The sequence below is a fragment of the Podarcis pityusensis genome (genome assembly GCF_964106645.2).
Source record: "Podarcis pityusensis genome assembly, chromosome: 12".
Lineage (NCBI taxonomy): Eukaryota > Metazoa > Chordata > Lepidosauria > Squamata > Lacertidae > Podarcis > Podarcis pityusensis.
In genome coordinates this window covers 9,637,684-9,661,256 of record NC_138037.1, presented here as the reverse complement: position 1 = coordinate 9,661,256, position 23,573 = coordinate 9,637,684, and the positions used below count along the sequence as shown (strand labels likewise).

At 50.1% G+C, this 23,573-nt stretch overlaps 1 protein-coding gene across 1 annotated transcript in view; it reads right to left on the bottom strand.

Moving 5' to 3' along the window:
* Positions 1–21,877, bottom strand: part of CSRNP1 (cysteine and serine rich nuclear protein 1) — a 34,160-nt gene extending 12,283 nt beyond the window's left edge. Inside the window, exons 1-2 of the mRNA XM_080974130.1 lie at positions 21,509–21,877; positions 821–1,028 (exon numbers count right to left, since the gene is read on the bottom strand). Coding sequence (XP_080830256.1) covers positions 821–1,004 — 184 coding nt within the window. The 5' untranslated portion in view covers positions 1,005–1,028; positions 21,509–21,877. The remainder of the gene's footprint in view (positions 1–820; positions 1,029–21,508) is intronic.
* Positions 21,878–23,573: the final 1,696 nt, after the last annotated feature.

Genomic DNA, 23,573 nt, shown 5'->3' with positions numbered 1-23,573 from the left:
CGCCCAGAGCTAATTTGTCAACATTTAATTGCTTGTTTTAACATTAAAAAAAACCCACACTTAACTTGAATTAACACGCTTTGTACTCTAGCACAGGATGAGAAGCATTTCTCAAAATGCAGGATTCTTCTCACCCACTGCAAACTCAATTTTCCTTCCCTTTGGGTAGTGAACTGCCCTGCAATGCGTTCCTATGAAGAGCGGCAGACAAATACTTTCAAAGCTCTTCCAGGACTTCTCAGGCTGACTTTCTGCCCCCTCCCTTCCTCCTTCATACCTGCCTGACACCATCACTTCAACCATTTCCGTTTCACGTGTGTAAACAGGCAACTCGTAAGGTAATTCCCAAGTCTATCACGAAGAAGGTTTATGCAAACATATTGCGAGCTTCCAAACCGGCAGGAATAGGCAGACTCCAGAAAAGAAGCAAAGAGCTTTGGGCCAATGCAAAGTCCACATTAGAGAGAGGCAGTGTGGAGTAGTGGGTAGAGTTCTCAGTAAGAAACATGGAGACTCTAGGTTCAAACCCCACTTTAGCCACAAAGCTCAGTGGATGGCTTTGGGCAGCTCAGACATTCGCACACTCCATCTTAACCTCAAGAGTCGTGTGTTCGAGTCCCACATTGGGTGAAAGATTCCCACATTGCCAAGGGGGTTGGACTAGATGACCCTTGCCCCTTTCCAGCTCTAAGATTCATTCGCACAGCCTAACCTACCTCGCAGCATCGTTGTGCGGCCAAAAACGGGGCAGGAGAACTGCGTTTGGCTGCCGCGACCTCCTTGGAGGAGAAGGTGTAACGTAAGAAGTGAATATACTTACGGGTGAAATCGGAGCTCAAGGCCAAGCTGGGTTTGATGCCTCCGCCTCCTCGTGAGTTTTCCTCGTCCGAGTCCCAGCCTGAAGACGCCGACGAGGAGGAAGAGAAAGGCGAGCAGGAAGATGAGGAGAAGTAGGGGGCGTCGTCTTCCAGTTCATTGTATTTTCTTTTCAACACCCCCGTCATGGTTAGCGAGAGGTTTTCATATAACTGAAGAGAAAGCAGAGGAAGAAAGGGAAAATGACTGAGCAATCTTTTGGGTCACACTGGGGATGAGGCTCTGCAATAAAACCCAGCAAGAAAAGGAGAGACAGACAGAAATCTGCCTTGCTGGTTGCTGCGAGCCACGCAGCCTTTCAAACGGCGCTACAGCTAATCAGAACAACTTCCTTCAACTACAGTGGACGCTTGGGTTGCGAACGTGATCCGCGCAGGATGCACGTTCGCAACCCAGAGCGTCTTTGCAGGTTGCGATTCGGTGCTTCTGCGCAAGGAGCGATTTAGTGCTTCTGCGCATGCGCGACCGCCGAAACCCGGAAGTAACCCGTTCCGGTACTTCCGGGTTTCGGCGGTCCGCAACCCGGAAAAACGCAACCTGAAGTGTCTGTAGCCCGAGGTATGACTGTACTGCCTGCCAGACGTGGTTGGACTCCCAACTTTCATCATCATCATCCCATAAAGTGATGTGAAGTGTGGCTTTGAAAGAGGATTAGACAAACCTATGGAGAATTAGGCTCTGTGTAGCTACTAGCCACAATGGCTAGGTGGTCACTCCACGGTCGGGAGGCAGCCTGCTTCTGAATACAGTGGTACCTCGGGTTAAGAACTTAATTCGTTCTGGAGGACCGTTCTTAACCTGAAACTGTTCTTAACCTGAAGCACCACTTTAGCTAATGGGGCCTCCTGCTGCCACGGCGCAATTTCTGTTCTCATCCTGAGGTAAAGTTCTTAACCCGAGGTACTATTTCTGGGTTAGCGGAGTCTGTAACCTGAAGCGCCTGTAACCCGAGGTACTACTGTACAGTATACCAGTGGTTAGAATCTCTTGATTCCTGCAAACCTTGTTAACTCTACCAGCTCAGCTCTTGGGGTTGGGAATCCCAAGAGCAGGCGCCGGCAAAAATCACGACGCAGGAAAAACCGTGAAGCCAGCCAACGCCTCAACCAAGCTCCATCTTTCCTCCAGACATTGTGATATGTTGGTATATTGTGATGTTTATCCGGTGACACCCTGCAATGTTGAAAACCAGATATGGCCCAGCCCTAGTGAAGAGAAGCCATTTCTACCCTTGGGGTGGCCAACCACGTCTACAACATGCTTTGGGGGACAGGCTGCCTAATGCAGATTTCTGGACCCCTTCCCTGTGGAGGTAGTGCTGCGATTCCTGCATTGCAAGGGGTTGGACTGGATGACCTTTGGGGTCCTTTCCGACTGCGATTCTACGAAAACATAGCCGTTCTGCGTGGAAGGCACTGATGATAGCCAGGATCCAGAGGGCTGGTCTGCTAGGTTTGTGTGCGGCCTAAAGGGCACGCCTCCCAAGTTAATTTTGAGGCCTGGGCTACGGTTTCAAAATGGCCACGCGACTAGGGTATGGAGGGGGGGCAGACGTTCAATAAAGCAGAAAGCACCCCCCCTTGTAGCGCATGGAACTAGCCAAACTGGCTCCCGTCTAATTGCTGCCGACAAGCCGAGTGTTCCTGTAGCCGAAGACGAGACTTGCAAAAGTCGGGAGAAGGGGGGGGGGGCGAACAAAGCCAGAGCACGAATCCGAGCACAACATGTTCCTCCGTAAGGGAGCTTGACGCCTCGCTTGCGAGGGGGGCCTGTGCCTTTAATGCAAGCCCCTCGCTGCATTAGCTCATGCTAATTAAACAAAGCCACTCTGCAGGGAAAGCAGCCAGGAGCAGGCCCCTGGTGGGAAAACGCAGCCTTCTCGTGAGCTGGAAAAACACAAAACACCCAAGCGCGGCAACAGACCACGGCAGAAAATGCAGGAGGTGGGAATGTTTGCCACGGATCCACTCTGGATTATAAACCCTATTTGCTTCCCATCAGAATAGTTTTTCCCAACCGGGCGCCCTTCATATGCGCTGGACTACAACTCCCATACAACGGGCGCCGTAGCGCAGAGCATCTGAAGGGCGCCCGGTTGGGGAAAAGCAGCGTTGGAACAACAGGGCGAATGCCCCCGAAAGTCAACCGCCGGCGGTGTTTGGATTGCTGCATTTTCTTCGTTCTTTCCCAACTGTCCAAACAAACAAAAACCCACAACCCCTTTGGAGATTTCTGGCCTGTAGCTCCTTTGGAACAAGTTCCGCCAACCGAGGAGACAGAGTGTTCCTGTGCAAATTGCACCAGCTCAACAGAAACAGGGGAAAGGAAAAAAAGGGGGGGGGGACGACTCGCACAAGGAATCAATGCTTATTTGTCACCCAAAGCAAAAGCCCAGCCCCAATCTCTGGCTCAAAACATCCCCTCCCCAGCTCCCCGTGCAATTTGCAAACATGTAATCTCCAGTCCTCCAACCAGCCACTTCCGCAAAGGTGTCTGCTGCAGGCGCAGCCCACAGGTGACATCTGGCCCCCAGAGCCCTCTGACTCGGCCCCTTGCGGCACACACTTTTCTTTAATCTTTCATGGTTCACAAGTTCACAAGGTAAATGAGCAAAGTTTGCAACTGCATTTCCTAGACATGTCACTGGTACTGCTATCCGTTAGTCAGGAAAGGAAAAGAAACCTGTTTATCATCCATCTCTCCCAGGAAAAGCAAGCTTCCTGCAGGACCACAGTTTGGCAATCCACCTTCAAGGTTGGCTATCCATCTGGAGAGCACCACGTTGACGTAGCCCTATTTTACGTCCAAAGTGGGCACCTTCTGAAGCCAGGCCTATTCACCCCACACCTATGAAAGCCTTACTTCTGGGCAATGGAACGTGTATCGCTAAGTGCCACCCGACTGTGCTGGCCAGTATTAGAAAGTCAGGTATAGAAAGCTATGTGCTAAATGGCTCCTTAAACCAGGGTCACCTAAACGGAATGCCTAGTTTCATTACAACTTTTTGGTTCTTGAAATTCGTTCCGATTGTGCAAATAAAATATAACAGATAGAATTCTACAGGGTGTATCGCTGGTGTGTGAAAACGGTCAAGATCCAAGGACCCCCAGGCATGCAGATGGAGGAGATATTAAGCCCCATCCTGGCACAGGGCATCTTCACTTGGTCGCAAAGGGTTGATAAAGGTAAAGGGTAAAGGGACCATTAGGTCCAGTCGTGGCCGACTCTGGGGTTGTGGCGCTCATCTTGCTTTACTGGCCGAGGGAGCCGGCGTACAGCTTCCGGGTCATGTGGCCAGCATGACTAAGCCGCTTCTGGCGAACCAGAGCAGTGCACGGAAAAACCATTTACCTTCCCGCCAGAGTGGTACCTATTTATCTACTTGCACTTTGATGTGCTTTCGAACTGCTAGGTTGGCAGGAGCAGGGACCGAGCAACAGCAGCTCACCCCGTCGTGGGGATTCGAACTGCCGACCTTCTGATCGGCAAGTCTGTGGTTTAACCCACAGCACCACCAAGTGCAAAATGTGCCTGGTGAATTTTGACCGCAAAGGTTTGAACCCTAAACAGGCAGGATATTAAATAGAAACCCTCGTTTTATTTCCCCCACTTTATTTCCCAGAGTTTCTTCAACCTTGGCTTTCCTTTGATACTGCTGGACTACAACTCCCATCATCCACAGCCTGGTGGTCATGGATGATGGGAATTGAAGTCTACTAAACTAGCAAAACAAGAGGCCAATGTTCACCGGGAAGGTGGGGCAGCCTGTCTCCATGCCGCAGTTTGCCCCCACCCACTTTGAGTTCAAGCTCCACCCACGAATGACGCTTCACACCTTTTGAATATTCGGTGCACTGAGCAGCATTACGGCCGAGACCTAGTCTGCATTTGCTAGGTGGCCATTATCAGCTGGACCGCACGCAACCTCACAGCTCTAACTGAGCACCTTACAAAACACTGGACGCCTCTGGCTGGCCTCGATGGCTGCAGGAATGTTACCCGACAAGCCTCGGCCGCCTGCTGGTGTGTGCAGAGGAACCCAGGCACATTTGGGGTGAGGATTTCTGGGTGAGCGAGCCCTCGAGCCTTAACAAGCCTTCCCCCAGCGTCCCTCCTCTTCCCGCGAGCCCTTCAAAACACCCAAACTCCGCTGAACTTGCTGCTTGTTTACCCTGAGCCCCGACGGAGAGCAAAATGAGGCATCGCAGCTAGGCTATATTACTCACCCGGTGAATCAAAGGCAGGGCTGCTGAACGCACCGGTTTGCCCACACCAGGCACCGAAATAAAACCACAAGTAGATAACAACAAATTGCAAAAGCAGGAGGATGAGAAGGCGCTAACATTTTATTTAAATTTATCGGGGTGTGTGGAAATGAAGATCTGGCAGAGCAAGGAGGCGGGTTCTAACCCTTGCTTGCTTGCTTTTCTACTTGCAAGGAATTGCGTGTGTGTGTCATGTAGGGGAAAGATGCCTCCCAAACCCACCTGCAGTTGAGCCCTGCAGAAACATCACACATACACACCACCAATGCGATACATAGAATCAGAGGACCTTAGAGTTGGAAGGGACCCCGAGGGTCATCTAGTCCAACCCGCTGCAATGCAGGAAAACTCAGCTAAAGCATCCATGACAGATGGCCACGCAACCTCTGCTTAAATACCTCCAAGGAAGGAAAGTTCACAACCTCCCAAGGGAGAACTGTTCCACTCAAGCCTTCAAAAGCCCTCAACCAAAGAGCACTGGCCTTGGGTACCCATAGCATTTAAAAGGTTAAATATATTAGCTATCCCTGTTTCACCAAAGGCCCGATTGGGCTACCAGAAAGAGTTACTTGGGGGGATCAATTGTGCGAATCCTAGATGGGGAAGCAGGCTGTCAATTGCTTTGCCCAGGTTTCTGCATATAAAGGCAGGCTTCAAGAATACGATAGTATTAGGGAAGCTTTTAATGTTTGAGGCATTACTGTATTTTAATATTGTGTTGGAAGCCGCCCAGAGTGGCTGGGGAAACCCAGCCAGATGGGCGGGGTAGAAATAATAAATTATTATTATTATTTATTCTACCCAAGCCACGATTGCAATTGATGCCCTTTAATTCAGAACTACGATGCTGAACTAAGGCTACTCATGGATAGGCACTCTGCACATGGTCAGACAGACCATGGGCCCAGGGCCATCTGTACATGAGTCCAGGCTAGCAATATCGCTTTTTAAAAAAACATCGATGGAGAGAAGAGTTTTAAAATACCCCCTCTCCAAAAGGAATGAGTAGATTAAGAGGGAAAGGAGCCCCTACAGCAGGGCCAAAAGCGATCTCCACAATTTTATTGCACCGTTGATACAATATGCACAGACCAGGCAATGCTTTATTCGTAATTAATGTGGACAAGGCTTTTAGGGAGATTTTTCTCCCCTGCTCCCCCCCCCAAGACATCAATCCCATTGTCTCTCCCCCCCACCCGCCAGCCCCTGCTTTTATTAGTTTGAACTGGAACGGTGCCCAGGTAAAGTTTCCAGAGGGCAACTTCACACATTACGTGAAAGGAAGTGCCGTTTAGCTGCTCCCTCCCCATCCTTGGTCCCTGGCCCCCTTCCAGATCTTCCTGGGCCACACAACCCCTCTTAATCTCAGCCAGAGGGGCCAGTGGGGGGAGCTGAAGTCCAACAAGACTATTCCTAGTCCAGGGCTAAAATAGGAGCAAACTCCCCTCAGCCAGGAGTTCACCAGGTAGCGCTCACAGCAATGCACATATGAATTGCTTTGGACGTTCAGGAAAAGGACTGGCATTTCGAAGCATATACCAGGTGCAGAATCCAGAGGAAGGCAAACAACAGAGCATGTATCGGCCCGAGGCACCAGTTGCGTCAGATTTGAACCAGAATAACCAGATCGGAGCAAACCAAATTCCCTCCTGAAAGCTTCGAGGGCTCCTGAATCATTTGGGCACCAAAACGTGTGAGGCAACTGATACCCAAAAAGGGCACTGCAGCTAACGCCTAAAATCCAGATTTCCACGCAGGCCATGAAGGGAGGTTTAAGAATAAAACCATGTAACAACTACTACTACTCTCTCAGGGTCTCTCAGATTCCTGCATTGCAGGGGGTTGGACTAGATGACCCTAGGTGTCCCTTTCAAATCTAGGATATCCTACTTTCCGCTCTCAGAAAGGAGATCAGAAATGGGTTTTTATACAAGCATCACATCTCTCGTGGGTGGAAAGCACTTGCTTCCAGGGGAGGTGGCCCGTCGCCACTCTGCGTGATCCACTGCTCTGGCCTTCCCATCAACCTCGTCTCGGAGTGGGGGCAGCGATTCTGCCTCCCTCCACCTGCAACAGGTGAGAGTATGACCCTATTGGACCCGAAGAAACACCTAGAACAGCTGCTCATACCAAAACAAACTACTGGCGCTTTTTAAGGTACTCTAAAACCGAAATTATTTGGGAGTCTAACTGTGATGCGCAACGTTAATCGCTATTCAGAGAAGACCCCCAAACAGATGTGCCTGTCCATCAATTCCAATGGGCCACCTTGGAGCAGAGTGCGGCTTGATATCACCGCAGAAGCACCTTCAATCTTAATTCAGAGCAAACCAAAATTTCTTCAGTTATTAAAAATTTGGAAAACACTGGTCTTTAAAAAAACAACAATGTAGAAAAGGGTCGGGCTGGGGTGGAAAAGACTGAGCTTGGTATTGTATAGAAACAGATTTTTGCATCTCATCTCCCCTTGCAAAATTGCCAAAGCTGACATTTTGTTCTGGGCTCCAGCTCTGCTACTCATCTCTTTGACCAAAAAGAGACACTCCACAACCCATTTTTTTTCTTCCCGTTAACAAAAAGTACATCACGGAGCGGATCAAACCCGCAGGAATTCCTCTTTGGCACAGCCAACTTGGCGTTATCCTGGGAATACTTTCTAACAAATATTCAGCCCAGATGTGCATTCCACTCCGATCTGAACATCCAGCTTTCAAAAAAGAGGGGTGGAGGTCGTGGAGCACAAAAGGAAAGATTTTTTTTTGGGGGGGGGAGAGAGGCACTGAACAGAAACTGCTAGCTCTCCTGGAAATCTCTGAAGCGTGCAGGAAGGAATAGGGGCGGGGGGGGGGAGATGGGGCTAAAAGGGGAGAGACAAGCTTGCTAACCTCCTCCGAGGTGTGACAAGAAAGTTACTTCGGAGTAAGATAGCTCTAAGGAAGCTTCTGATTCATTTAAGCCACTCAGAAGGCGGAAGTACCCTAGTACACAGGATATAAACGTTTCACAGGGGAGCCTGAGGCCACAAAAACACAACAATACCACCTGCCTGAACACACACCTTGCCCCTCGGTTCTCAAGAATATTTTAGCAAAGCCACCTTCTGCAGGATCAGGGAACCGAAAGCTTCCCCAGAGGTGAATTCCAATTCTGTCAGAGGGGAGCAGAATCCTGCAACTTTGCAGAACAAGCGCATCAGCAGCTGTTCGCCTATGGCGAGTTATCGCCTTCTTCAAGCATCCAGACTGAGAAAAGCTATAAAGAAGCTTGTGCTCAGGTTGCTTCTTGTGGGGTGGGGGATGAACGTAAACCCATTGCACACAGGATCAGGCCAAAGGTCCAGCTTGACCCTGTGAAATAGGCCAAGAGGCTTTGAGTTTCCTGACTGAGTGGGGATTTGAATCCTGACCTCCCAGGTCCTAGTCTGACACTCTGACCACTACCCCACATTGGCTTCCTATGGGGCAGCTATATAAATTAAATAGGTAAATAAATATGGGGAAAGCAAAATAGAGAAGGATCTGAACTACCTTTCTTGAAGCTTGAATACGTTTAATTCTGGATTTGTTTTAATGTACAGTGGTACCTCAGGTTGAGTACTTAATTCGTTCCGGAGGTCCGTTCTTAATCTGAAACTGTTCTTAACCTGAAGCACCATATTAGCTAATGGGGCCTCCCGCTGCCGCCGGAGCACGATTTCTGTTCTCATCCTGAAGCAAGGTTCTTAACCCAAGGTAATATTTCTGGGTTAGCAGAGTCTGTAACCTGAAGCGTATGTAACCTGGAGCATATGTAACCCAAGATACCACTGTATTGTACACCACTTTGAGGTTTCCCTCCCTTTAAAATATAAAGTGCTATAGAAACAACAAAAAATTCCATTGCAAAAAGAAACACAGTATCTAGACTTTCCATTGTGGTGACCGCAACCCCAGTTTAAGGTGCCACCTGGCAATTAGCTCATTTATTTGAGTTTCTAACACTGTTCTAAAGAGCGCGTCATCAACGGAGATCGATTTTAAGCTCATGTAACCCCAAACCTGTTTCAACACGAAAGGGCTCGGCTTCCGCAGCACGCAGAAAAATGGTGCCTCTGAGCCACGTGCAGAGTGCCTTTCCCCTTGCCACAGGGCAACCACAGGCCCCTCCCTCCCCAGAGAACACCTGAGCTCCAGGTTCCTGCTTGCCCACCTCTCGAGGTCAGCTCCTGCCAGGCCTGGCAGCCTTGATTTGGTAAAGGTCATTGTTTGCCAAAAGTGAAGCCAAGGACATTTGGCCAGGGGGCTCTGGGCACCGGTGTTTACAAAGGAGAGCCAAAACACTACAGAGCAACCTTTGCAACCAAGCCGCCAAGACTGCAGCAGCCTTCTCCAAAAGCTGGCTTCACGTCTGCAGAGCTGGTGCCAAGTGTGTGGGCACAGAGAGAGAGAGAGAGAGAGAGAGAGAGAGAGAGAGAGAGAGAGAGAGAGAGAGATGATTTACAGTGGAGTGGTACTCTGAGAAAACAAGCGATCTCAGAGTCGATGGCACCAAAACAGCCGCCTGCGTCTCCCCAGTCTTCTGGGCTGTTAACACCCACCTACATGGGAGTTATTTTCAGAGCCTGGTGCCATAAATAACAGCACTCAGTTTCCTGAAGTGGGGCGGGGGGAGAACCACTTTCAAGAACACACTCGAAGAAAACGTTCAGAGGATTAAGAGAATTCTCTCTCGAGGGCTTGCAATGGTAGCTGATACAGTGGTACCTCTGGTTACATAATTAATTCGTTCTGGAGGTCCGTTCTTAACCTGAAACTGTTCTTAACCTGAAGCACCACTTTAGCTAATGGGGCCTCCTGCTGCTACTCCCTTCTGGGGTAGCGGAGTCTGTAACCTGAAGCGTATGTAACCCGAGGTACCACTGTATATAAGCTAGGAACCAAATGGTTCCTTAAAGTTAAACCAAGGTTGCAGTTGCGAAAACGGAATTCCTAGTTGCCATCTTTGGGTAGGTAAAGGAAAAAGGGACCCCTGACAGTTAAGTCCAGTTGTGGACGACTCTGGGGTTGCGTGCTCATCTCGCTTTACTGGCCAAGGGAGCTGGTGTTTGTCCGCAGACAGTTTTTCCGGGTCATGTGGCCAGCATGACTAAGCCGCTTCTGGCGAAACCAGAGCAGCGCACGGAAATGCCGTTTACCTTCCCGCCAGAGCGGTACCTATTTAACTACTTGCACTTTGACGTGCTTTCAAACTGCTAGGTTGGCAGGAGAAGGGACTGAGCAACGGGAGCTCACCCCATCGCGGGGATTCGAACCATCGACCTTCCGATCGGCAAGCCCTAGGCTCAGTGGTTTAACCCACAGCGCCACCCGCGTCCCTAGCGCCACCCGTGTCCCTCATTACCCTCTTTGGGTAAGGCGGCTCTAAAGTCTTATTTTTCAAATGATGGACTGACTGGGATTGACTCTCAGTTAAAACATCTGGCTAGCTGAGAGGACCATCTTGAGTTCAGTGAAGAACTATGAGAGCTTAAAGAAGAAAAGTCACTTGATCCAGGGACAGTATGCATATATATTGGCCTTTTCTGACCTCTTTTTCTTAACGGTGACTGCTCCTGCTCAAGCTGCACAGAGAAAGCATTTCGGTTCCTGAAATTCATTCCGATTGCGCAGGTAAAATATAACAGGTAGATTCCTACAGGATGTGTTGCTTGTGTGCGGAAACAGTCCACGTCCAAGGATCCCCAGGCACGCACCTCCAGATGGCGGAGATACCAGGTGCCCAGACATCTTTGCTTGGTCACAAGTGGTCAGTAAAGGTAAAGGGACCCCTGACCATTAGGTCGAGTTGTGGCTGACTCTGGGGTTGTGACGCTCATCTCGTTTTATTGGCCGAGGGAGCCGGCGTACAGCTCATGTGGCCAGCATGACTAAGCCGCTTCTGGCGAACCAGAGCAGCGCACGGAAACACCGTTTACCTTCCTGCCGGAGCGGTACCTATTTATCTACTTGCACATGACGTGCTTTCGAACTGCTAGGTTGGCAGGAGCAGGGACTGAGCAACGGGAGCTCACCCCGTCGCGGGGATTCGAACCGCTGACCTTCTGATCGGCAAGCCCTAGGCTCTGTGGTTTAACCCACAGCGCCACCTGCGTCCCAAGTGGTCAGTAGTAAGGTGCAAAATGCACTTGGCTGATTTCAAACACCGGGCCCTGGCTTGTGAGGTTTGTGTACGAGAGCCAGACCACGCATGCAAAAGGTCCAAACCCTGAATGTGGACACAGGATGGGGCAGACCTCTCTCTCCATACCAGTTCTAGACAGCACTGGGGGAGCTGAAGCAATAGTCTGGCCTCATACGTTCCCTTTGGGGTAAGGGCAGAATTCCACCCGCTCGCTCTGGTCAACTGGCTCTGGAAATATACTAGGCGTTGGGGATTGGCCACTGGAGAGCCCTGGGCTAAATCTGGCAGTCCAACTTGAGGTAGCATCTGAGGCAACCCTACCTGCAAAGCTGTGAATTTGGGGTTCTGTGGGGAGGGAAGTTAGGATGCTGGTTCCCCCAACTCTCATTTTCCAAAACCAAACTAGGCAGGCACTGGAAAGTTTCCAGCAACCATCTCTGCCAACCTTGCAATTTAGCCCACACAAAAAAGGCCACCTTTTTCCAATTAGAAAGAAACAAGTTCCTTTCCTGGTTACCTGGAGGTACTACCGACTCACCATCGGTGAGCAGGGGAGAGATTATACTGAAAAGCTTCTCTTGTCCCATTCACAGACCAATGGTTCAGTGTGTGCATCATGCAAGTATTTGTTTTTTTTAACGTTCTCCAACTGCTTGCACACCGGGCACCGGGTGCCCGTGAATCTAGGCCTGAAATACACACTGGAGCCATACATAAAAAGGAGAGACACGGAATAATTCTGGTGCTTTCCTTTAAAAATATTCCAGGCTACTTCATACAATACTTTGCATATATGTGTGTGTGCTGGGAAAAATGGGGGGGGGGGTTTCCACAGCAGTAAAGTTACTTTTTTCCTACCTTCACCCTGTGATTTCCCATGTAGATACCACATTGGGAAACCACCAGAAACGACCGCACAGAAGAGACTAGATTCAAGAAGTCCCCTTTGCGCACAGAAAGGGACTCAGCAACCTTATTTCAAGGAACAGTAAATTGGGATTCCCGCTCCTTCAAGCGGTTCCCTTTTTTTGGGGGGGGTTAACTTAAGCCGACTATAAGGTTTCATAATCTCTCTCTGCTGCTAAAAATAGAGTTGGGACAGCAAAGGCTAGAAAGCACACGTACGTTTCACATCCCAGAATAAAAAAGCATGAATCAGTCGCAAGCAGAGACCGGTGAGACAACCAAACCCCACCCGCCAGAAAATGCAGGCAGCATTTTGTCCGGGGAGACTGACTGAGTGCTCAGGAAGCCACGATGGGAACACGCATCACGGGAGAAAACAGCTCATGGGCGTAATTCAGCCGCATGCCCCAGTCACACAGGGCGCAATCCTCGCAGAGACTCCCTGGCACAAACCCCGCGGAGACGAATGGGAGTCACACGACCAGGGCAGGCGACTTGGAAGGGGCGCGCCAATCATCTGAGCATCGTTAGAACAAATAAAGATGGCAAGTGCCCAGTTAGGGCTAGGCAAGGGAGACAGAGTGCTGTTGCAGTCCAGGGCTAGATTTCACAGAATCATAGAATTGGAAGGGACCTCAAAGGTCATCCAGTCCAACCCCCTGCAATGAGGGAATCTCAGCCAAAGCATCCATGACAGATGGCCACCCAATCTCTGCTTAAAAACCTCCGTGGAAGGAGAGTCCACCACATTCCTAAGGAGTCCGTTCCATCATTGAACAGCTCTTACTGTTTAGGCGCAGGAGAAGCAGTGTGGTGTAGTGGTTAGAGTGCCAGCCTAGGACCTGGGAAAGCAGGGTTCGTATTCCCACTCAGCCATGAAACTCACTGGGTCGCCTTGAGTCAGACACTCGCTCTTAGCTTAGCCTACCCCAAGGGATTATTGTCAGGTTAGACTGGGGAGTGGGAAGAGTTGTGGGCCACTTTGAGCTCCCTGGAGAAAAAGTGGGGTATAAATTTAACGAATAATAGTTAAGTTCAAATCCTCACCGGTTACACACTCAGCTCATCCACCTTACTCTCAGGGCTCTTGAGGAAGTAACCTGGAGTAGCCCTTAGACCAGGGGCAGCAACCTTTTTCAACCATGGGCCGGTCCACCGTCCCTCAGACCATGTGGTGGGCCAGACTATTTTTTTGGGGGGGGGGGGAATGGACGAATTTCGATGCCCCACAAATAACCCAGAGATGCATTTTAAATAAAAGGACACATTCTACTCATATAAAAACCACACGGATTCCCAGACAGTCCGCAGGCCGGATTGGGCCACATTCGGCCCACAGGCCTTAGGTTGCCTACCCCTGCCTTAGACATATACCCATCATGATCTCATTGCAGGAAGGGTGGCATATAAATATTAAGCTGTATGGGTGCACAAATTTGCTATGTCGTTTTTTAAAAGGCAGAAATTGTTTATCTAGTTTTGCAAAAAAGAGAGAAAAAAGTAGGAGCAACAAACTGGACTTCTGGTTGCCTGTGGCGAGGATGGAAAACTTCCAGGTGACCAGTAAACAAGATTTGTAACTTAGCAAAGGAACATATGGCTTCTTTCTCTTGGAGCCCCCTGCACCTTGCTTGCAGGCTGTGCCAATGCAAAAATAAGGAGGGAGGGCCCCTGAAATGTTCGTACAACCATAGAACAAGCTTAAGATGCCATAAATGCCATTTTAAAACTTGCTCTCTGCATCGGGAACACTCAGCACATCTTTCTACAAGACCTCAAAGCTTTCTCTGTAACCAGCCGCAGGCACTAGGATAAATCTCCCTCTTTCCTAATCCGGCAAAAAACAAAACCTGAGAACACACTTCGGGGCCCTATAGACCTATGCAAGGAAGCCCAGGGTTTTGGTTTATCAGGATCAGAATTCAAGTTCCTGGGAATTCCAGCTTTCATCAAAACAGGAAATGAAGTTTCTAGCAATACCTGGTGAAATCTCAGAAAGGAAAGGGTTTTTATTCAGGAATTTCTGGCCGGCAGGGTTCACTCTCTTAACACCCCACCGCTCCTCTTGAATCACTGGAGCAGAATGCATTATGCAAAGAGTGTCGATGCTAATTTGCTTTCATTTCCATAATTCATTCAGGTCACAGGATCCAGCTTTTCTTGCTGCAGGACTTAAGAGGAATTCAGCTTAACAGCAGAACCGCCACGTGCAACAGGTACTCATGGCTCCAGCAATGGAGACACCTCCGTTTTCCCCGCAGCAAACTGGGAGCGGGGACCGGACCATAAGTTCCCAAATGAAGCCCTTCAGGCAACACAGAGCTAGATGTTTTGCAAAACCTAGTGAGTGCCTGCTTGTGTGTTTACCTTGCACGCAAAGCCCCCAGGCTACAGTTTGATCTGCCTGCATTTTAGCAGGAACCGACTCTTTCCATTTCCTGAGCTGGTTTGCGGGCACCCCAGGGTGCTCACACCTAGAGCAGCCCCTGGTTCTAACCTGACAGGCTCCCTCCACCCCTCTCTGCAGTTTCCCCAGTGCCTACTCATCTCTCCACCTGCACTGGATTTACGAAGCAACGTGCATGGCTGCAGCAACTCCCGGGAGCCACTACAGTCACCCAGAGGCTTCTGTTTACACAGAGAAAGGCGTGGCGGTGGTTTGCAGGCTCCTGCCCGATTCAGCCCTCAACATTATTGGTAAAGGCGAACGGCCGTGTTAAAAGATGCCGGCAGCAGAAGCAAGTGACTTGGTTGTTAATTCTTTTAAATCAAATTCAAGCGGGGACGGAAGACAAAAGATACAAACTGCCCTCAGTGTCTAGGCAAATCCTCTATTTGATTACACCTGATGAATAATGCAACGCCGGTTACCTTGTTTGTCCTCTGGTGGGTACACTCTGTTTTACCTCTGACGCGCCGGCCTCCTGCTCTTAATAATGCAGGAAGAACTGGGGGGGGGGGGGTCTAACCGTCTACTTGCTGCATGCCACAATGAAGTCCCTGAATCTGAATGAGATAAGCTACTTTCCTTCCAGAAAAAAGAACCGAAAAGCAATCGGGGAGGTGGAATATAAGGAGGAGAATCTGGATCGGAAGATACATGCAAGCATGCAAGATACAGTGGTACCTCGGGTTACATACGCTTCAGGTTACATACGCTTCAGGTTACAGACTCCGCTAACCCAGAAATAGTGCTTCAGGTTAAGAACTTTGCTTCAGGATGAGAACAGAAATTGTGCTCCGGCGGCGCAGTAGCAGCAGCAGGCCCCATTAGCTAAAGTGGTGCTTCAGGTTAAGAACAGTTTCAGGTTAAGTACGGACCTCCGGAACGAATTAAGTACTTAACCCGAGGTACCACTGTACATGCAAGGAAGATACATGCATCAGAAGATACATGCAAGCAATCCCTGCAGATTTACAGAAAAAGGCAATGGACATTTCTACTGGGTCTGAATTTCTTTTCTGGTGATCTACACTTTTATGCTTGAAGTAGAACAGGAAAGCTACAATGGGGGTGTGCTGAAGAAATTGAGTCATGAACCCGGGAAGCAGCGTTAAACATCAGCCAGGCACCAGCCACGGGTCCAATTGTGACCACATGACGATCTCTGGGTGTCAGGTGACTTGGAGAAGGATCTGAAAGATTTTCCTTGAAGCTTGAATATGTTTTGTTCTGGACTGTTTTATTTGGTGTTCAATGTGTTGTAACCCACTTTGAGATTTGTTCTTTAAAATAGAAAGCGGTATAGCAGTGAAACAACAACGAATTCACTTGAGGGGGTATGTCACTTACTACTGGCCCAACTCACAGGGTTGTTGTGTTGGCGAGATAACGCAAATGAGGTGCTTTGAATACTTCAATGCCAATGTTAGCCCATTTGGGCCTGGTAGGGCAGAATGCACAGAGACCCCCAGGAGGTGGAACCATCCCCTGATTGGTTCTAAGTAAGAAAGCCACCTGGGGGCCACCTGGCTTCCAAGTATTACATGTGAAAAGGATCTAGGGGTCTTGGTGGACCACAAGCTTAACATGAGACAACAGTGTGATGCGGCAGCAAAAACACTAACGCTCTTTGGGGCTGCATCAACAGAAGTATAGTGTCCAGATCAAGGGAAGTAATAGTTCCACTCTGTTCTGCCTTGGACAGACCGCACCTGGAATACTGTGTCCAGTTCTGGGCACCCCAATTTAAGAAGGGTGTTGACAAGATGGAATGTGTGCAGAGAAGGACAACCAAAATGATCCAAGGGTCTGGAAACCAAACCTTATGAGGAACTGTTGAGGAAGCTGGGCATCTTTAGCCTGGAAAAGAGGCGACTGAGAGGAGCATTAATGGCCATCTTCAAATATCTCAAGGGTTGTCACATGGAAGATGGAGAAAGCTTGTTTTCTCCTGCTCTGGAGGATAGGACTCGAACCAGTGGTTTAAAGGAGATTCCAACTAAACATCAAGAAGAATTTTGTGACAGTAAGAGCTATCTGACAATGGAACAGGCTCCCTCAGGTGGTTGTGGACCCTGGAGGGTTTTTAAGTAGAGGTCGGATGGCCATCTGACACGGATGCTTTAGCTGAGGTTCCTGCCTTGCAGGGGGTTGGTCTAGATGACCCTCAAGGTCCCTTCTGATTGCTGGGTTGAGATCTGGAATAGCAACATTCCAATCGTGCTCTAAACCACCACACCAACAACCACGTCAAGAGAAATAGCGAGTCCTCTGAGATTGCAGGGAAGGGGGGCAACTTGGATCAGAGACAGACTTGGGTTTGAGAGTCCACTCCTCTGCTGTGGACAGTCTACAAGACTTTTACCATCCAATCTCAGCCTCTATTTTGCTCCCTGTAAAATGGGGACAGACCTCACAGGGCAGAGCGCTTGTGAACGGCTTTGCAAATTGACTCAGCTACACGACAACAGATGATTCGTTCCCTGATAGACATAATCAATATCTCCTGCTCGCTGCTCCAACTTAAGTCCCCCCTGCCCTCCCCTCTGTAGGCACCATTGGGGAACCCTCAGCCAAATGGACAATGCCTTCGTCCCGACACAGACATCTGTTTTCTGCAGCAACAGATGCCAAAAGGGTGTCCGTTTGTAACTCGAGAGGGAACCGTGTTAACTGTTCTTCCCTCCAGCGTATTATATTCCTCGATGGGGAGGGCGATGAGGGCACTTGGAAAGAAAAAGCTTGCTTTAAAATAATAATAATAATCCCCCCTTATAATTGCAAATTAATGCTTCCATTAATGCTTCCACACTAAAGCAATGACTAGGACTGAAAACAAGCAAAAGAGGCAGAGCTGATGGAGACCAAGTCATTGCGCAAGCTGCTCCTGTTGCTTCAGAATACAAAGACAGTGTGGTGTAGCAGTTAGAGCAGTGGTTCTCAAAGGGTGTGGTGAGCAAGAGAATCAAGTGATATCCAGGACAATCCTAGTTTGTTTTCCAATGCCTTATCAATATAAATATTTGGTGTGGTGCAAGCAAATTGTTAATCTGAAAGTGCGATCCAGAGGGGGAAAAGTTTGGGAACCACCAAGTTAGAGTGTTGGAGACCACCAGGGTTCGAATCCCCACTCAGCCACAAAGCTCACTGGGTGAGACCAGTCACGGGTCTCTTAAGACTAGCCTACCTTACAGGGTTGCTGTGAGGATTAAATGGGGAGAAGAACTATGCAGGCTAACCTTGAGCGCCTTGGAGGACAGGTGGGGTATACATGCAAAAATAAAAAGACTGAGAAAGAGAAACAGGAACCTATAGACACTCCAAATGTTGTTCATGGTCTAAACCACTGAGCCTCTTGGGCTTGCCGATCGGAAAGTCGGCAGTTCGAATCCACGTAACAGGGTGAGCTCCCACTGCTCTGTCCCAGCTCCTGCCAACCTAGCAGTTCGAAAGCACACCAGAGCAAATAGATAAATAGGTACCGCTCCGGCAGGAAGGTAAACGGCGTTTCCGTGCGCTCTCGCTTCCGTCACGGTGTCCCGTTGCGCCAGAAGAGGTTTAGTCATGTTGGCCACATGACCCGGAAAGCTGACTGTGGACAAACGCTGGCTCCCTTGGCCTGAAAGCGAGATGAGCGCTGCAACCCCATAGTCGCCTTTGACTGGACTTAACCGTCCAGGTGTCCTTTACCTTAGGGATTTTGAGAGTTACAGTGCAGAAAAATTGGCAGTGGGGCAGAAGCAGGGGCTTCCACAGGTAACCCCCCCCCATCCCTGCAAGAGAAACCACGAAATGTCATCCATATCAACTTTTGGCCTCCAGGACTGTCAGAACAGCTTTTTTATTATTATTAAAGGCTTTGAGAAGGCAAGTAAAAACACGAGCCTGCATCCTTCTCTGGTCTCAAGTCTCTCTCTCCCACCCACAGGAGTTTCACCATGAAAACTGCTCCTGATCAGTCCTGCCTTTGCACCAGTAGGTGTTGCTGTGGCTGCAAGAGAAAGCAAAAGCAGCTTCCCTGTGGCTCCTTCATCAAACAGCAACCGGAACAGAAACTGCTATTGCTTTCTTGGTCTAGGAGAGCGAGAAATGCAGAAAGAAGAAAAGGCAGCCTTCTTTGTCTGGTTCTGCTCCCATCCAAGGATGCAAACTTCCAGGCTGAGCAGAGATCTGACAGGCAGGAAGAGTCACGTGTCCTCAAGAGATGCAGGAAAGCTGTACGGGTGTCATAAATGAGTCACTTAGCACATCACAAAAGGCTGTACTGTAGTAGAAAAGGAGTGAATACCTCAGGACAGCTGGGCAACCCAGCCCAACGCATAATTATGAGGAGTTACATTATTATTCCAAGTGAAATGGACTTGGGCCCTTGCAAGTACGCAGCCTCAAACTCAAAACTCTGCAAGCGACCACAAAAGGGGAAGAGCAAAGAAAAACAGCCCCCGTCACAGCAGCACGGCAAAACTAAGATCAAGCGTTTGCAGCTACTTCTGCACAATCTGCTCAGAAGTTGAAAAGCAACCATGCGCAGCTCAAGTGTGAGTTTTTCCCTTGCTGCAACAACAATATGCATTTGTGACAAAAGGGTAATTAACTTCATAACAACTATGACCAGGGGATATGATGAACCTGATGCACGTAATCCTACTATCTGCTGAACCGTACTAATACACTACAAAAGAAATGTTAATTTTCAGATAATTGTAGAATTGGAAGGGACCCTAGGGGTCATCTAGTCCAACCCCCCGCAATGCAGGGATATGGTTTGCCACCCACAAAAAAAAGAGTCTGCCTGCTGCATCGCTGAATGATGCCCTGTTCTGACCTTGCCTCTGATGGGGGTGGGGAGAAATGCTACTGTCGCTCTGCACTGTGTGCATTCACACCGTTCAAACACTCCCAACACAGAGGCGTAGTAGAATTGGCCACAAGTCCCCAGAAGGAGGCTGCCTCCTGTGTCTCTGGATGAGTGCCTGTTCTGAGCTTGCCCTGGAGCCAAGAGACATTCCCTGGAGCGGCTTGTGCTGAACAGCAAGGGGGGTGGGGTTACATGGGAACAAGATTCAGCTTCCGAGTGTGTTCGTGAGCACAGAGCGTCCAGTTTTACTTTGAGGGAGGTGGGGGAGTGCATGCCTCCATCGCGAGACATTTGGACAACACTGCCATGACACGGCTTTGAATTCCAACGACGTTATTCAGTGATGCAAACCAGACAGGCTGCTGTTGATGCAATGCCATTGACAAGCAACTGTGATGTTTCAAAGAAAACCCCAAGAACCTATATTTAAGCTGCCTTGTGTGTGACTCACATCCCTGGCATCAAACTCCTGCTAAAGCGCAGTATTTCCCCAGCGTAACTATGACACATGAGGAGGAGGAGGAAGGACTGATGACAACAAACCTGGGTGGGGTGGGGGGAACTGTAAGAAAGAAAATCCTGAGAACATGGAAAACAAAAATTCCAAAACTAGTTACGTTGTTTCCACAATGATGGAGTCTCTCTCTCTCTCTCTCTCTCTCTCTCTCTCTCTCTGGTTCCAGGAAGGCAGAGACCAAGAAACAACACATTTTATAATATAGTATCTGGCATTCTTGTTTTGGGTTGTTGCTGTTGAACACAATCTGCCTCACATTCTTTGCTAAGATCGCCCCAGGGAGAGATCTTGCCAGTCCCTTAAGAGATAGCCCAGCGAGGAGCCAAATATCATTATCTCCCAGGGCTGGAGAATTTGGGCAACTCAATTAACTTCTTTTGAACTGTTTTACAACCCATCACTCCAGGACCTTAAAGGGGGGGGGGGGTAGGAAGAAAGCGCGGGGTTGGCTCCCTAAACAGATGCTCGCAAGAATCCAGGTTATAATAAACACACCGTAGCCAGATCAACGCGAGCGGCGGGAATCGAAACCGCAGACGCCTCGGGAGAGATCAGGTGCAAGGAGGGAAACGAGAAAGCGAGGAGTAAGATCGTGGCGGGGGTGGGGATCAGGATAAGATCCAGGCTGCCGCTAGACAATAAGGGAAAGGAAGGAGCCGCGCTCCCCAGATCCCCAGCCGGGGGAAGTCAGCGCCTCGACGGCGAGGAACCTCGACGTGAGCACAGCAGGAGTCCGGAATCTTCTCAATGCCTCGGTTTCTACTCCTAAGGGGGCGAAATGCCTCCGGAAGAGCCCACTTAACACGATCAGAAGTGTGACAGCCAGAAACGAGCCACTTTCCCGTCCCCCAGACCCAGCTCCGCGCATCGGCGCACCATTTGGACACTGCGCGCCCCCTTCCGACCGTCGGAACTCCTCCAGCCGCCTCTTTCGCCCGCTCTACAGCGCCCCCTAGAGGGTGGGCATCGCCTCCCCACGACCCCCGCTCCTCCGCCCGCTCCGACGTCTGCTTTTCCAACCCCGACTTAACTCCGTTTCACTTCAAATCAACCTCATTTTCTACCCTGGCCGTGAACTGCTCCCATCCATCACAGTCAGAGGTCCCGAGCGAGCCCCAACGGAGAGTCCCGGCCGTCGCTTTATGAATCTGCCCCTCTCTTACCCCCCGTCTCCAGGGCGCCCCCTGTCGGGCTCTCTGAACCGAAGCCCTCCGCGCCCGCAATCCAACCTGGACCAGCCCCAACTCCCGCCTCTCTAGCGCCCCCTCTCCCTTTATCCAACGACTGCTGTCGCCGGGGTGGGGGCAGTCGCCGGTCTCGTTATGGCCCCTCGTACCCTAAGTTAGTTCCCCGCGGGAACACGCCCCCCAACCCTTCTTCAGGGCGCCGCGTCCCCCGCGCCCCACCGCCAGCCCTCTAAGCCCCGAGAGCGCAGCGCAGCGCGGGCCCCGACGGCGGCGAGCCGGGCGGACGCAGACACTCACCGGCGCCGCTGGGGGCTCCTCGGACGGCGGCGGGGAAGGCAGGCAAGCCGGCTTGGGAGGAAGGAGGCTCGGCTGGAGAAAGAGGAGGAGCAGGAGGGCGAGACGGCGCCGCTCAGGCTTGCATCGCCGTCGAGACTGGCGGCTGCTGCTGCTGCTGCTGCGTCCGAGGCTGCGGAGAGACTGGCTGGCTGGCTGCGCCTGGCGCTGGACTGCTCCGCCGCCGCCGTCGCTCCTCCTCCTTCCCGGCTCAGCTGCTGCGCTGCCCTTTTTCGTCAGTGGAAAACTCCTGCGCTCTGACGCAGGCGGTGACAAGGGAGCCTCAGCCAGAGACAGCGAGCCGGAGCCCGGCCCGCTCCCAGCCCACACGCCGCTTCCTCCCGGCCCGCCTGCCCGCCCGCCCTCCTTCCTTCCCCCGTCTAAGCCAGCGCCAGGGAGGAGGAGGAGGAGACGAGCTGCCCAGTCGCCTCCCTCCCTTTTTTTCCCCGGGAAAAAAGCGCCCGGATTGGTGGAGCGGCGCCTGCTTCTGCTGCTCGTTGCTGCTGCTGCTGTGTGCGGATTCACACGTGAACTGGGGAAAGGCGCCCGCTGCGTGTGCGTGTGGCTGCACGTGCGCGCCTCGGCCGGAGTCGCTGAGCGGCTGCGAATCTGGGCGCGGGTTGGGTGTGCTCAGCGCTCGCGGGGTTTACTTTCGAGTAAAACGCCGCGTTTGCACGGGATCGCAGAAGGGGAATGGGAGGGGGGCGGGGAGAGTTATAAGTAGATGTACCTACAAAATTCCACCGCCACCACTCCATTTTCTGCTGAGTTGCATCGAGTTTACTCGGAAGTAAGTTTTACTGGTTTCAGCCCGAGCCAGCTTCCAAATGAAGAGCCTATCAGAGAGTTAACAAGCATTTTGGGCAGATGCTAATTCTTGTTCATGAGCCCATATACGGATTTTACTTGAGAGGAAGTGTCATATAACTCGGTGGGACTTGCTTCTGTGTAAACAGGCATAGGGTAGTGCTTTGGTGTTTTTTCGTGGTTATGCTTATATAATTTTTATTCATTTTTTTTAAAAAAAATAAAGGATTAAAAACACACAAATTTGTTGTTTTTAACAAAATCATTGGGGTTTTTTTACAGCTTGCTGCCTTTGAGCCCTCCAGGTATTTTTGAACTATGACTCCCATCAGCCCTTGCCAGCACTGTCCTGGGTTGTAGTTGATACCATCTACACCTTCTGTGATGGGGCTTTTCCTACCAAGCACACGTAAGCCTCAGAGGTGCCATTGATAGGCCTTGGCCTATGTCCATTTACTAGGAACAGAACCCCAAACACTGGGGCTTCTTCCTAGGAAAATATGCACCGCATTGACCACTTAACCAGGGACCAGTTAACTAGAAAGCTGGTTTTTTTTGTGGCTGACTTTACCTGCCTTTTGCCCAGGCTGAGCGAGGCTATGTCGGTAGCTCTGTTGGTCGATCAGGAGTCTCATAATCTCAGGGTTGTGGGTTCAAGCCTCACATTGGGCAAAAGATTCCTGCATTGCAGGGGTTGGACTAAATGACCCTAGTGGCCCCTTCCAACTCTACAATTCTATGATTCCATATAGCAGAAAATAAAGATCACCTTTCTTTCTGTCTTTCTTTCTTTGTCCAAAGCTTAAGGCAAACCTGTTGTCTCCTTTGTGCTTAAAAACAAACAAACACCTTCTTTGAGGTAGCCCACATATCTGGGGCCTGCTCAAAATATTTTTAAGCATGCACCGTATTTTTCGCTCTATAAGACGCACCAGACCACAAGACGCACCTAGTTTTTGGAGGAAGAAAACAAGAAAAAGAATATTCTGAATCTCAGAAGCCAGAACAGCAAGAGGGATCACTGCGCAGTGAAAGCAGCAATCCTTCTTGCTGTTCTGGCTTCTGGGATAGCTGCGCAGCCTGCATTCGCTCCATAAGACGCACACACATTTCTCCTTACTTTTTAGGAGGGAAAAAATGAGTCTTATAGAGCAAAAAATACAAGTATATATATCTGTATTTCAGTTTACCCTGCATAATTTCATCTTTAGGGATACAGGCA